Below are 13,776 nucleotides of genomic sequence, written 5' to 3'. Positions count from 1 at the left end.
TGTTCACTGTGCAGAAAAATAGGTACAAATTACATCTGACAAATCCTTCCGCGCAGTTTGTAAATGACCAACAGAGCTCCTTTAAGTGACTTTCTATACTCTGATATTACACATCTGATATACTTCAACTTACCTGGTCACTAAATGTTACAAGAGCCACTCTCTTCCTAGGGTGCTTCTTATGAAGGTATTCCAGGGTTTGACTTAATCCAGATTTCATAGCCTGAAAGTACAGAGAGTAAAAAACAGTTCAGGTATTTGTAACAGAACCAGATCAAGACTCCATTATGTCCATGGGGTATATTTACTAAACTGTGGGTTTAAAAAAAAAAAGTGAAGAGGTTGCCTATAGCAACCAATCAGATTCTAGCTATCATTTTGTAGAATGTACTAAATAAATGAAAGCTAGAATCTGATTGGTTGCTATAGGCAACATCTCCACTTTTTCAAAGCTGCAGTTTTGTAAATGTACCCCCTAGTCTTTAACTGGATGAGAAAGGACCTACACAAGCTTCTATCCCAGTTCCCTGGAATCCTAGATAGACAAGAATCCCATTGTTTCCTCTTTGACTGTATTTGAGGGGTAAAGCTGAGGGCTGAATCAAGGGTGACTCCAAGGCAATGCGTTTGGGTGATAGGGGAAAGAGTGATGTTGTCAACCAAGAGGGAGATATTGGGAGGATAGCAACATTGGCAGGAGGAAAGATGTTAAGCTCGGATTTTGAGATGTTGAGTATGAGGAAGTGCTGTGACATCCAGGTAGTTACAGCAGAGAGACAGCTAGATACCTGAGTTAGGACAGCGGGAGAGAGGTCAGGGGAGTAAAGATAGATTTGCGAGTCATCAGCATAGAGGTGGTATTTTAGGCCAAGTGATTGAATGAGTTTACCAAGAGAGGTGGTGTAGAGAGAGAAGAGCAGAGGGCCAAGGACAGAGTCTTGTGGGATGCCAATAGAAAGGGGAAGAGGGGGGGGGGGGTGCCAGAAACAGACACACTAAAAGAGCGGCCAGAGAGGTAGGAGGCAAACCAGGAGAGCACTGTTTCACAAAGACCTATGGAGTGAAGAATGGTGAGAAGAAGAGAATGATCAACAGTGTCAAAAGCAGCAGAGAGGGCAAGGAGTACAAGAAGGGAGAAGTGACCAAGGACTTAGCTGAGAGTAAGTCATTTGTTACTTTAGTAAGGACAGTTTTAATTTAGTGAAGGGAATGGAAGCCAGACTGGAGAGGGTCAAAACGAGAGTGGGAAAAGAGAAAGTGGAATTTTAGAAGCAAAGCAAAGCAGAGATATGAGGCGATAAGTGGAGAGAGAGGATGGGTCAAGGGAAGGTTTCTTTAGAATAGGAGAGATGAGAGCATGCTTGAAGGCCGAGGGGAATATACCAGTGGAGAGAGAGGTTAAAGAGGTGAATAAGGTGACAACAGGCATTGGAAGAGAGGGAGCAGGGGAACTTGGAGGGGACAGGAACGAGAGGACAGTTTGTAGAAGAAGAGGAGGAAAGAAGAGAGAGGATCTCAGGCACAGTAACAGGTGGGTAGGAGCCAAGGGTGGCAGAGTGAGTGCTAGAGAGGACAGGTGAGGGGAGGCAAGTCTGACGAGAACAGTTATAATTGTGTATAGAGTCAATTTTGTCTTTGAACTAGGTGGCATAGTCAAGAGCGGTGATGAACAAAGGGGGAGGAGGTGTGGGGAGGATACAGTAGAGAATCAATGGTAGCAAAAGGGTGTCGGGGTTTATTGGACAGGGAGGAGATGAGGGACGTGAAATAGGTTTGTTTGGCAAGAGAGAGGGCAGAGTAGTAGGAGGAAAGGATGACTTTATAGTGGGTGAAGTCAGCAATGGAGTGGGATTCCCTCCATTGGGGTTCAGAGAAGCGGGAGCACTTTTGGAGGAGAAGAGTAAGAGGGGAGTGCCAAGGTTGGGGTTTAGATTGGCGGGGACAAAGGGGGTGGGCAGGGGCTGCAGAATCAAGGGCAACAGAGAGTGTGGAGTTGTAAAGAGATACAGCAGCATTGGGACATGATAAGGAAGAAATGGGAGCAAGTAAGGGTTCGAGAGAGGATGCAAAGATGATGGGGTCCATGCTGTTGATGGGAAGCAGCGTGGGAGTGACTTTGGATGGGAGAGGTGGGGAAGGGGTAAAGAGAGGGTAAAGGAAAGGAGATTGTGGTCAGAGAGGGGGAAGACAGAATTGGAGAACTTGGAGATATCACAGAGATAGGAGAACACTAGGTCCAGAGAGTGACCATCAAGGTGGAAAGGTAGAAGTTGTCCATTGGGAGAGGCCAAGGTAGGAAGTGAGAGTGAGGAAATTAGAGGCAGCAGTAGTAATAGGAGAGTCGGTATGGATGTTAAAATAACCAATAACAATAGTGGGAAGATCAGAAGAGATGAAATGGGAAAGCCAGGCGGAAAAGTTATCAAGAACTTAAGAGGATGGGCCAGGGGGACGATAGATAACCGCAACACAAAGGTGGAGAGGGGAGAAGAGGCGGATGGAGTGAACTTCAAAAGAGGAGAAGGAGAGGCAGGGTTCAGGAGGAATAACACTGAAGGTGTAGCCAGGAGACAGTAGGACACCTACACCACCTCCTTGGCGGTCCCCAGAACGGGGACTGTGGGAGAAGGAGACCCCCTGTGGGAGAGTGCAGCGGGCGAAGCTGTATCAGAGGGAGAGATCCACATTTCTGTAAGGGCCAGGAGACCAAAGGAATTGGAGAGGAAGAGGTCATGAATGGGAGTTAGTTTGTTGCACACAGATCTTGCTTCCCAGAGTGCACAGGACAGGGGGAAGGTGAGTATGAGGAGTGATGGGAATAATGTTGGCGGGATTGGATGTTTGGAGGAGACAGGGTGATATGGGGTGGAGGGGGGAACAACAGGGGATAGAGGAAAGAGGCTTGGATCTGTAGTATGGAGTAGTGATGTGGGGAGCGTTGAGGGGGAATGGGTGAAAGTGCTGAATGGAGATAAGGTACAGAAGATGAAGTAATTGAGACCTTGCAGAGTCATGAAATAGGAGAGAAATATTGCGTGGAAAAGACAAATGAGAGTATGGCAAAAAGTAAGAACTGAGACAGGTTACAAGTGAGGTGAGGAAAGAGAACAGGACAAGTGAGTAAAGTGAGAGACTGTAGAAGAAGTAGGAGAGTGAAGAGGATGAAAAGATGTAAAAGAATCAGCAAGGGAATGAGAAGTAGTTAGGAAAGTAGAGATAAGGGATCAGTGAGTAAGAAACAGTAAGACAGTGACATAGGGCAGGAGTGGAGAGAGATTGTAAAACATTAGCCACAGTGGAGGGTGCACTGTGTATGAACAGTGTGCAAGGGGGAGCAGGGGCACCATTTAGAGAATCTGGGTAAGTGGAGCAAGAAGTGTGTTTTGAAGGTGGGAATACAAGCAACAGCATAAGTGAAACCAACAAGTCATAATAAAACAGCAGATGCAATAATTAGGGTTGAGAAACAGATCAGCAGGGTGTGTGCAGGCCGTGCACAAAGCAGGTGGTGAAGGATTTCAGAGCTCACAGATGATTGTTGAATATTTTACTCATGTAGCAGTGTTTCCAGGTAGAATATTCTCCTTTTGTTCAACTCTTGTGTAACTCTTACTATGCTATCTAAATATTAATACACTTGTTAAAAAAAATCCTCACTTAGACGAAATCCTCACTAGCTAACACAGCCTTTGACTGCTAGTTAAATAGGGTCACAGAACCATGTGATCACTTTCTTAAATTAACCCCCACTAATCACACTTACTACAAAGAAAGTAATAAAATTCTAAAACAAACAAATAGAGGGTAAGCATACCGTATAGCTAATAGACAATTTTGCACATTTGAGCCTTTACAGATAACTGGTGCAGTGCCTGGTTCAGATATTCACCATATAGCTAATAGACAATTTATAAATAAAGATAATAATAATAATTCACTTGACGGAGACAGCCATCTTGTGGAAGGAATCAGCAATCGTAGGAAGGCAGCCTATCAATGCTCTAGGAACTAGTGACATCATTGAGGCACATAACAGTTCACAGAGGAATCAAACATTTTGGAAATATCACTAAGGCTTCTTGCCTTATGGAAGTCACATTTAGTTCCTAGTGATTAGTAGGCAGAAATCCTACGAATATTGGTTCAATCCAGAAAGATTCTATGTTCACCATACAGTAAATGCAACGCTTTCTTCTCTGTAACCCTCATTTACAATGAACGTAAAGTGTGGAGATGACAATTAGTTTTAAGCAGTATCCAGTTTTCAGAACTAACACTGCACTGTAACTACAATTAAAGGAGCTCAGCACTGTTACTGCCATTTTTAAAGTAAATAAAACTATAGACAAAGTGTATTTCTTTTACCTCCATTCTTGATTTATAGACTTTTAAGTTATTACATTCAAAGTTCTGGTCTTCAATCACCTGAAATAGTATAATTTCATATTAAACATAGATTCTAGCAAAATACAGAGCATTAACAAGCACAGGAATAATGTATTTCATTATTTGAATGCATGAGTTAAAGGTCTCTTAATAGTATACAAGCCTCCCATCTACCATAACCACTAGTTCCCGAGTCTGGGATCCCTGCAGGTTCCACTATATTCACCCTGTAACAGTCACTTCTCCAGGATCAACAGCCTGGAGAAATTTGAATGAATAAAGCTAGCTATGCAAGTGTATAGAGAAAGCTAAATAAACGTCATGGAAGTGGGAACTGCAGAATAACAGACATGGAAACCCCAAGGCTATTCCAGTCAGGGGAAGATGGAGAGAAGAACATTTGAGTGGCGTTCTTCAGGAAAGGGGTTTTCCACCTTAAGACATCTATATTTTACTGGTTTGTACATGCACTCCTGGGGGTAAATGTATCAAGCTGCAAGTTTCCAGCGGGTTTGAAAAGTGGAGATGTCGCCTATAGCAACCAATCAGATTCTAGCTAGAATGTACTAAATAAATGATAGCTTGAATCTGATTGGTTGCTATAGGCAACATCTCCACTTTTCAAATCCGTCAGAAACTTGCAGCTTCATACATTAACCCCCCTGGAATGATTACTAAATGCATTGATTTATCCTTATTGATTTTCTTCCTGTTGTATTCATGGTAATTAAATGCACGTAGTTGCTTATTTTGGATAAAGAACAGAACTGTTGTAAAAATACAGATCTATCCAATGTACATAGCAAAGATTTTTCTGTGTTGTATCCATGGCCCTTACAGAAAAACACAAAGATAAAATAATGAACTTAGACAAATGAGCACTTGTATAAGGTAATATATAAAAGAGGTACACAAGACACCTTAATTTCAAAATTCTCTAGGGGAAGTCACCAGAAGAATAAACCATGCAGGTCTTCACTGAGGGTTAGTCATTTTTCCACTGTGAAAGTCCCATGGGAGGGACCTCTGCAGGTTTAGTACATGGTGAGAGTTTGTGTAATTCCCATCTGTCAGAATGCACTGATGCTTTCTGCAAAAGGAGTTAGCAAATTAAGGAGTGTATCCGATGAGTTGGGGGGCGTGGTTTGTACAGATCTGTCTGTTGGGTGTTAAGAAACAGGATCTCATCTGCATACCTGATCCATTATCTGCATTCCTTCCTTGTCCGTTAAGAATGCCCGGGAATCTCATGTGTGTAGCAATGCTGTGAGCATCGCTGCATATCCGATCTCTTGCTGGCATTCTCCACATATTCAGCTGGCATCTCATTCATTCAGCTCGTTGCTATGCAATTATCAACCAGCATCACTTCAGGTTACAGCATCAGTTGTGCATTCATGCAGCCAATCTTCCAGAAACCTCTGATTGGTCTTGCTGGCTTTATAAACCTGTTCCTGTTGCAAGTCTAATGCTGGTGATAGTTCTTTATTGACCTAGTGAACCTGACCTGTTCTGCCATAAGTATTTGGATTGTTCTAAGGATTCTTTATCTTCATCTGCTCCTAACCTCGGCTTGTTAAATGGATTTACTCTCACATCTCTACCTGCCTTGACCAATGGCTTGTTTAAAAGATCTATTGTCATCTTCTGCATTCTGACCTCGACTTGTTTAACGGATCTGCTCTTATATCTCTGCCTGCCCTGAACTCTGGCTTGTTTAAAAGCAACTCCTGACTTCTCCTGCTCCTGACTTTGTCTGGTCTGTTAGTCTGCATTAACCCTTGCCTATCTGGCTCAGAGTTCTGCTATTAACATCCTGGTTGCTTACTACCTGTTACCGTGTGCTGTCCACTTCACCGGACAGCTGCTTTATCAACAACTGCTACTACCCAAGCTTATGTCCTGGGGGTAACCGAGTACTGTGGAACGTAACAATTTCCTTGGAAAGGAGGTTGATTATAGCTGAACATCTCGCAAAGCAGTTCTAGCAGTTGAGGATCTCATGCTGCTCTGTCCTTAACATTGGGCTTATTTTGTCCCAATATTGTCTGGATAAATGATGAGAATGATGGTTTTGGAGCCATTCTTCTTTAGGTGTCATATCTCCTGGTGCTTTTTATTTTTATGCATTGAAAACTGTATTGAAAAATGCAAGTGAAAATACATGCCAAACCCAACGCATTTCACGTACGTTTGTTTCTAGTGATGATTTTTTTTTAATCATATTTTATATACTCTCTTCCAATAAATCTTAATATAGCATACATAATAGGAGGAGATAATACTATCCAGAGACACAAAAATCTGGGACTGTCTCTGATAATCAGGGACAATTTGCAACATGATGTGTTAAAATACAAGTAACTCACATATGAAAAGTTAACTTTGAGTTTAATTATTAACTGGAACCTAATAGAAGCTAATGCCATCAGTTATCTCTGTGTCCTCACCTCGGTGGTCACACTCATGCTCCCTGATATGTCAATGCAGAATATCAGCATGGTGTCCTCAGTTGTGGCATACTCGTTTCCAAACTGGGAGTCCCGCATGTAGAGCTGGTCACCTCCTCCTTCACTCTCATTTCTGCCAACTTCTGTCAGGGGGTTTTCAGTTGCACAGAAAACACAAGTCCAGGTCTAAAGAGAGAATAGAAAACCTCCAAGTTATATAGAAAGAATATGCAATACCTATTGGTTGTGCAAACATGGGGAAAGCATTCCTGCTTGGTATAGTTGGTTTTTGTAAGTGTCGTTCGGGGTCATTACTGTATTAGAACTACTGGGCAGCACGGTTGGCTAAGTGGTTAGCACTTCTGCCTCACAGCACTGGGGTCATGAGTTCAAGTCCTTATTTGTGTGGAGTTTGTATGTTCTCCCCGTATTTGCGTAGGTTTCCTCCGGGTGCTCCAGTTTCCTCCCACACTCCAAAAACATACTAGTAGGTTAATTGGCTGCTATCAAAATTGACCCTAGTGTCTCTGTCTCTGTCTCTCTCTCGGTCTGTCTGAGTGTGTGTTAGAAAATTTAGACTGTAAGCTCCAATGGGGCAGGCACTGATGTGAATGAGTTCTCTGTACAGCGCTGCGGAATTAGTGGCGCTATATAAATAAATGGTGATGATGATGATAATGTGAAATGTTTAATTTACTAATGTTATGATCGATATTTAGGGTCTATTTACCAAGACCCCTCTGATAACAAGATTTTCAATCTTTGCTTATCGCATGCTGTATGAAAAAACAGCCAGTATTTAACTTATGTGCAAAATAGAAAACTAGTTTTCACCACTTTCATTTTAACATGGTTTTGTCCAGGAGATTTAAGTAAGAAATTTCTTGCCTAAGGTCCTTAATGAATCAGGCCCCAGGTGAGTTGTATATCTTTCAAAGTACATTTGCATGTTACACATCAGGACACATTGGGTTTCCCCTTATCTTTATTTTTATATGCGTCTATTGTTAACCTTGTTCTCTTCTACGTGGTTGAGCTCTGAGAAGGCGGCGGAACATCGACAGCACAGTAACGGGAATCCTAAGATCTGAGTATCTGAGAAAAGGAGAATGTGATCTACAGTACAGATTGCTTGCAAGTAACTTATACATTAGAGGAATATGCAAATGAAGGCACATCCTTAAAGCGGAACTAGTCACAGCAAGTTGGTTACACTTACTGAATTTCCCACCACATTTCTGAATTTTGAGACAGGACTCATTTATAGATGTGGTTTACTTACCTCATAGTTTACATTTAATCAACCTCTCATTATAAAAAGGAGGCACCATTTTAAATGCAATGATGTCATTCAAGTTTCGGTAACATGTTCAGTAAATACATATGGACAGACAGATGGAACAGGTAAGCACAAAGCAAAATAAACTGTGCATATTCAAACAGATTGTAAGAGATGTTTATACATTCCTGTGATACTGACGAATGGATGACACATAATGGATAAAAGATACTGACACGTGCTAAGTTGTCTAAAAGTGGGCAACACTGTGCTCAATTCTCCGAAAAACAGAATTATCCCTTTTATTTAGAAAATGTTACAGGTAAAAAGGTGACACAGTATAAAGGTTTGCTACATGACATATTGCTGCTATAAGGTCATTTATTTATTTAAGTCAGTGAATTTTGACATAGATCGGTCTTTTTTATGACACATAGTAGTTTTAAATACTTATGGTTGACGTTTTATCACAAAATATTACATTATTTTTATTTAATTATAGGTCCCATTTAAAGGTATTCGGTTACACACCTTTTTGTCAGAGGTTATAAAAAGTACTCACCCCCTTGGCCATTTTTCATATTTTTATTTTTTTTATTATTTTCTCGCCACATAAAATAGTATGTTGTGTTGATCCATGTTATCAATTCCATAATAAATTAAATTTGGAAAATCAAAATGTCAAATGGGGTGAATACTTTTTATTGCCACTGTAAACACATATATATATATATATATATATATATATATATATATATATATATAGAACAACACATTACAGGAAGTGAGGGAAAGCATAAAATATATGTAATTGCTAAACTATTCACTTACACTGACTTTTATATAACATGTTATAACATATTCTAATGTCCTGTCTCCACATAGATTATATGCGCCACCTCTTCTATATCTAGCCTTTCGTGCCATCTCTTACCAGAGTTATCCACCATCTTTCCTATGTTCAGAAGTAGAATATTGCAGTTGGCTGGCAACCGATCCATAGACAGAGCTACATATGATAGATAAGAATGTATTAATATGAGATCAAATTTTAAATAACCTCTGTAAACTAACTGCAAAACAAAAACAAGATAGATACGAGGTAGACTGAGATACGAGGTAGTTAGAGATACGAGGCAGACAGAGATACGAGGTAGACAGAGATACGAGGCAGACAGAGATACGAGGCAGACAGAGATACGAGGTAGACAGAGATACGAGGCAGACAGAGATACGAGGCAGACAGAGATACGAGGTAGACAGGAAAACGAGGTAGACAGAGAAACGAGGTAGACAGAGATACGAGGTAGACAGAGATACGAGGTAGACAGAGAAACGAGGTAGACTGAGATACGAGGCAGACAGAGATACGAGGTAGACAGAGATACGAGGCAGACAGAGATACGAGGCAGACAGTGATACGAGGCAGACAGAGATACGAGGCAGACTGAGATACGAGGTAGACAGGAAAACGAGGTAGACAGAGAAACGAGGTAGACAGAGAAACGAGGTAGACAGAGATACGAGGTAGAGAGAGAAACGAGGTAGACAGAGATACGAGGTAGACAGAGATACGAGGTAGACAGAGATACGAGGTAGACAGAGAAACGAGGTAGACAGAGAAACGAGGTAGATAGAGATAGAAGGTAGACAGAGATGCAAGGTAGACAGAGATGCGAGGTAGACAGAGATAGAAGGTAGACAGAGATAGGAGGTAGTTAGAGATGCGAGGTAGACAGAGATGCAAGGCAGACAGAGATACGAGGTAGACAGAGATACGAGGTAGACAGAGAAACGAGGTAGACAGAGAAACGAGGTAGACAGAGATACGAGATAGACAGAGATACGAGGTAGACAGAGATACGAGGTAGACAGAGATACGAGGTAGACAGAGATACGAGGTAGACAGAGATACGAGGTAGACAGAGATACGAGGTAGACAGAGATACGAGGTAGACAGAGATACGAGGTAGACAGAGATACGAGGTAGACAGAGATACGAGGTAGACAGAGATACGAGGTAGTTAGAGATACGAGGTAGACAAAGATACGAGGTAGATAGAGATAGAAGGTAGACAGAGATACGAGGTAGACAGAGATACGAGGTAGACAGAGATACGAGGTAGACAGAGATACGAGGTAGACAGAGATACGAGGTAGACAGAGATGCGAGGTAGACAGAGATGCGAGGTAGACAGAGATGCGAGGCAGACAGAGATGCGAGGCATACAGAGATGCGAGGCATACAGAGATACGAGGTAGACAGAGATGCGAGGCAGACAGAGATACGAGGTAGACAGAGATACGAGGTAGATAGAGATACGAGGTAGACAGAGATACGAGGTAGATAGAGATACGAGGTAGATAGAGATACGAGGTAGATAGAGATACGAGGTAGATAGAGATACGCGGTAGACAGAGATGCGAGGTAGACAGAGATACGAGGTAGACAGAGATACGAGGTAGATAGAGATACGAGGTAGACAGAGATGCGAGGTAGTTAGAGATGCGAGGTAGACAGAGATACGAGGTAGATAGAGATACGAGGTAGACAGAGATACGAGGTAGTTAGAGATGCGAGGTAGACAGAGATACGAGGTAGTTAGAGATGCGAGGTAGACAGAGATACGAGGTAGATAGAGATAGAAGGTAGACAGAGATACGAGGTAGACAGAGATACGAGGCAGACAGAGATACGAGGTAGTTAGAGATGCGAGGTAGACAGAGATACGAGGTAGATAGAGATACGAGGTAGACAGAGAAACGAGGTAGACAGAGATGCGAGGTAGACAGAGATGCGAGGTAGTTAGAGATACGAGGTAGATAGAGATACGAGGTAGATAGAGATACGAGGTAGACAGAGAAACGAGGTAGACAGAGATAGGGCTGCTTCCACTTTGTGGAGAGTAGGTAAGTATAAGAAGAAGATTTCTCTCTAAGTACCAATTAATGGACAATATCAGAGAAGAGTAGATGAGCTGAGGTTACCCATTGTAGGTGTAATTGGATGTTCTGGGGGTTGAGGTGGTATCTTCTGCATTTTCAGTTCTGTGGAGAGTGCTGGTAGCACGTCCAAGTAATAATGGTCATTAGGTAACATGGTAATACCTGGGTGGTTCTGGGAAATATCTGCAAGCAGTAAGAAGGTTAAAATGATTAACAAGCTATGGGCCTCATTTAGCTTTATGAGCAAATTCAGCTAAAGGGTGCAAATTTGCACAGGGATAAACAATTTTACAATGCAAGGGGTGCAAATGTATTGTTTTATTTTGCTTGCAGGGAAAATACTGCCTGCTTTTGCATGTAGCATACAAATACTGGGTAGCTTTATTTTAACACTAATTTAGAGTTGAGCTGGGATGCAGCTCAATTCCCAATTCGAAATCTGTCCGCACATTTTAAATATACCATCCCTACAGGGCAGCATGGATAAGCAAGGAGAGCACCAACGTGAAAATTTCCTCCTTATAAAGAATGATAGAATTTGTATGGTGAGCACAGCAGTAGAGGGATGCTGGTTGTGAGTAGAACACTAAAGCAATATCAAGAGAAAGCGTAGCATTAGAGGAATATCAGTAGTGATTAGAACACCAAAGGAATATGAGTAGTGAATAGAACACTGGAGGAATAGCTGTAGTGATTAGAACACTGGAGGAATGTCTGTAGTGATTAGAACACTAGAGGAATATCATTAGTGATTAGAACACTGGAGGAATATCAGTAGTGATTAGAATACTGGGGGAATATCAGTAGTGATTAGAATACTGGGGGAATATCAGTAGTGATTAGAACACTGGAGGAATATCAGTAGTGATTAGAATACTGGAGGAATATCAGTAGTGATTAGAATACTGGGGGAATATCAGTAGTGATTAGAACACCAAAGGAATATCAGTAGTGAATAGAACACTGGAAAAATTTCTGTAGTGCTTTGAACACTGAAGGAATATCAGTAATGATTAGAACACTTGAGGAATATCAGTAGTGATTAGAACACTTGAGGAATATCATTAGTAATTAGAACACCAAAGAAATATCAGTAGTGATTAGTACACTAGAGGAATATCAGTAGTGATTAGAACACTGAAGGAATATCAGTAATGATTAGAACACTTGAGGAATATCATTAGTGATTAGAAGACCAAAGGAATATCAGTAGTGAGTTGAATACAAGATGAAATAACAGTGGTGAATAAAGCACTACAGAATATCAGTGGCAAGTAGAAAACAAGAAGAGTATAACTGGTAAATAGGGCACTAAAGGTATACCAGCGTGAGTCGAACAAGAGATGAGCAAACTATCCTGTGTTTTGGCTTTATTTCCAACATCATCATGTTTTGCTATCTAAATAATATGCATTCATTTACAGTCTACTTTATAATGATCACCTCACAATCAGCAACATTATGGGGGAATTCAAAGAGCCGCAATGTTTCTTAGAACATTGTGGCTGCGCATTTTTACCGTCACTACCGTACAAGTCTCCGCTCAGTTTTCCTTGCACCTCTATGGGGCGCGAGGAAAAATGAGCCGAAATTGATGTTAACATCCCCACCGCAAAGTGTCTCCAGAATGCCAGAGAGACACTTCGCTGCAAATTGAATTATCCCCTATGAGCGCCAGCTAGCTGGCAGGCTGAAATATTGCTTACACCATTGGTTCCCAAACTTTCTCAGTTCGAGCCACCCTTCAGGTCATCATAATTTTTCCAAGGCACCACTAAGCCAAAATAATTACCGGGTAGTCCCGTTTTTAAGTAGTTGGGTCAAAATGACGTAAGATGTATTTAGGCCCCTTCACCATAACATTGTGCCCCTTTATCATATCACTGCGCTCCTTCACCATATTACTCTGTCCCCCTCTTCACCATCTCTCTGTCCCCCTCCTTCAGCGTGTCTCTCTCTGTCCCCCTCCTTCAGCGTGTCTCTCTCTGTCCCCCTCCTTCAGCGTGTCTCTCTCTGTCCCCCTTCAGCGTGTCTCTCTCTGTCCCCCTTCAGCGTGTCTCTCTGTCTCCCTTCAGCGTGTCTCTCTGTCTCCCTTCAGCGTGTCTCTCTGTCTCCCTTCAGCGTGTCTCTCTGTCTCCCTTCAGCGTGTCTCTCTGTCCTCCTTCAGTGTCTCTCTCTGTCCTCCTTCAGTGTCTCTCTCTGTCCTCCTTCAGTGTCTCTCTCTGTCCTCCTTCAGTGTCTCTCTCTGTCCTCCTTCAGTGTCTCTCTGTCCCCCTTCAGTGTCTCTCTGTCCCCCTTCAGCGTCTCTCTCTGTCCCCCTTCAGTGTCTCTCTCTGTCCCCCTTCAGTGTCTCTCTCTGTCCCCCTTCAGTGTCTCTCTCTGTCCCCCTTCAGTGTCTCTCTGTGCCCCCTTCAGTGTCTCTCTCTGTCCCCCTTCAGTGTCTCTCTCTGTCCCCCTTCAGCGTCTCTCTCTGTCCCCCTTCAGTGTCTCTCTCTGTCCCCCTTCAGTGTCTCTCTCTGTCCCCCTTCAGCGTCTCTCTCTGTCCCCCTTCAGTGTCTCTCTCTGTCCCCCTTCAGTGTCTCTCTCTGTCCCCCTTCAGCGTCTCTCTCTGTCCCCCTTCAGTGTCTCTCTCTGTCCCCCTTCAGTGTCTCTCTCTGTCCCCCTTCAGTGTCTCTCTCTGTCCCCCTTCAGTGTCTCTCTGTGCCCCCCTTCACT

The 13,776-nt window shown here is 42.4% G+C and overlaps 1 protein-coding gene across 3 annotated transcripts in view; it reads right to left on the bottom strand.

Annotated features, from left to right (window-relative positions):
- Window positions 1-13,776, bottom strand: part of LOC142106860 (circularly permutated Ras protein 1-like) — a 105,337-nt gene that overhangs the window by 30,202 nt on the left and 61,359 nt on the right. For all 3 annotated transcript variants that reach the window (XM_075189898.1, XM_075189896.1, XM_075189897.1), the window contains exons 9-14: window positions 11,104-11,244; window positions 9,050-9,124; window positions 7,849-7,931; window positions 6,837-7,022; window positions 4,366-4,425; window positions 134-223 (exon numbers count right to left, since the gene is read on the bottom strand). In XM_075189898.1, coding sequence (XP_075045999.1) covers window positions 134-223; window positions 4,366-4,425; window positions 6,837-7,022; window positions 7,849-7,931; window positions 9,050-9,124; window positions 11,104-11,244 — 635 coding nt within the window. The remainder of the gene's footprint in view (window positions 1-133; window positions 224-4,365; window positions 4,426-6,836; window positions 7,023-7,848; window positions 7,932-9,049; window positions 9,125-11,103; window positions 11,245-13,776) is intronic.

This window comes from Mixophyes fleayi, chromosome 11, assembly GCF_038048845.1.
Source record: "Mixophyes fleayi isolate aMixFle1 chromosome 11, aMixFle1.hap1, whole genome shotgun sequence".
NCBI lineage: Eukaryota > Metazoa > Chordata > Amphibia > Anura > Limnodynastidae > Mixophyes > Mixophyes fleayi.
Note: the sequence above shows the minus strand (reverse complement) of the source record. Positions and strands in the feature narration are given on the sequence as shown.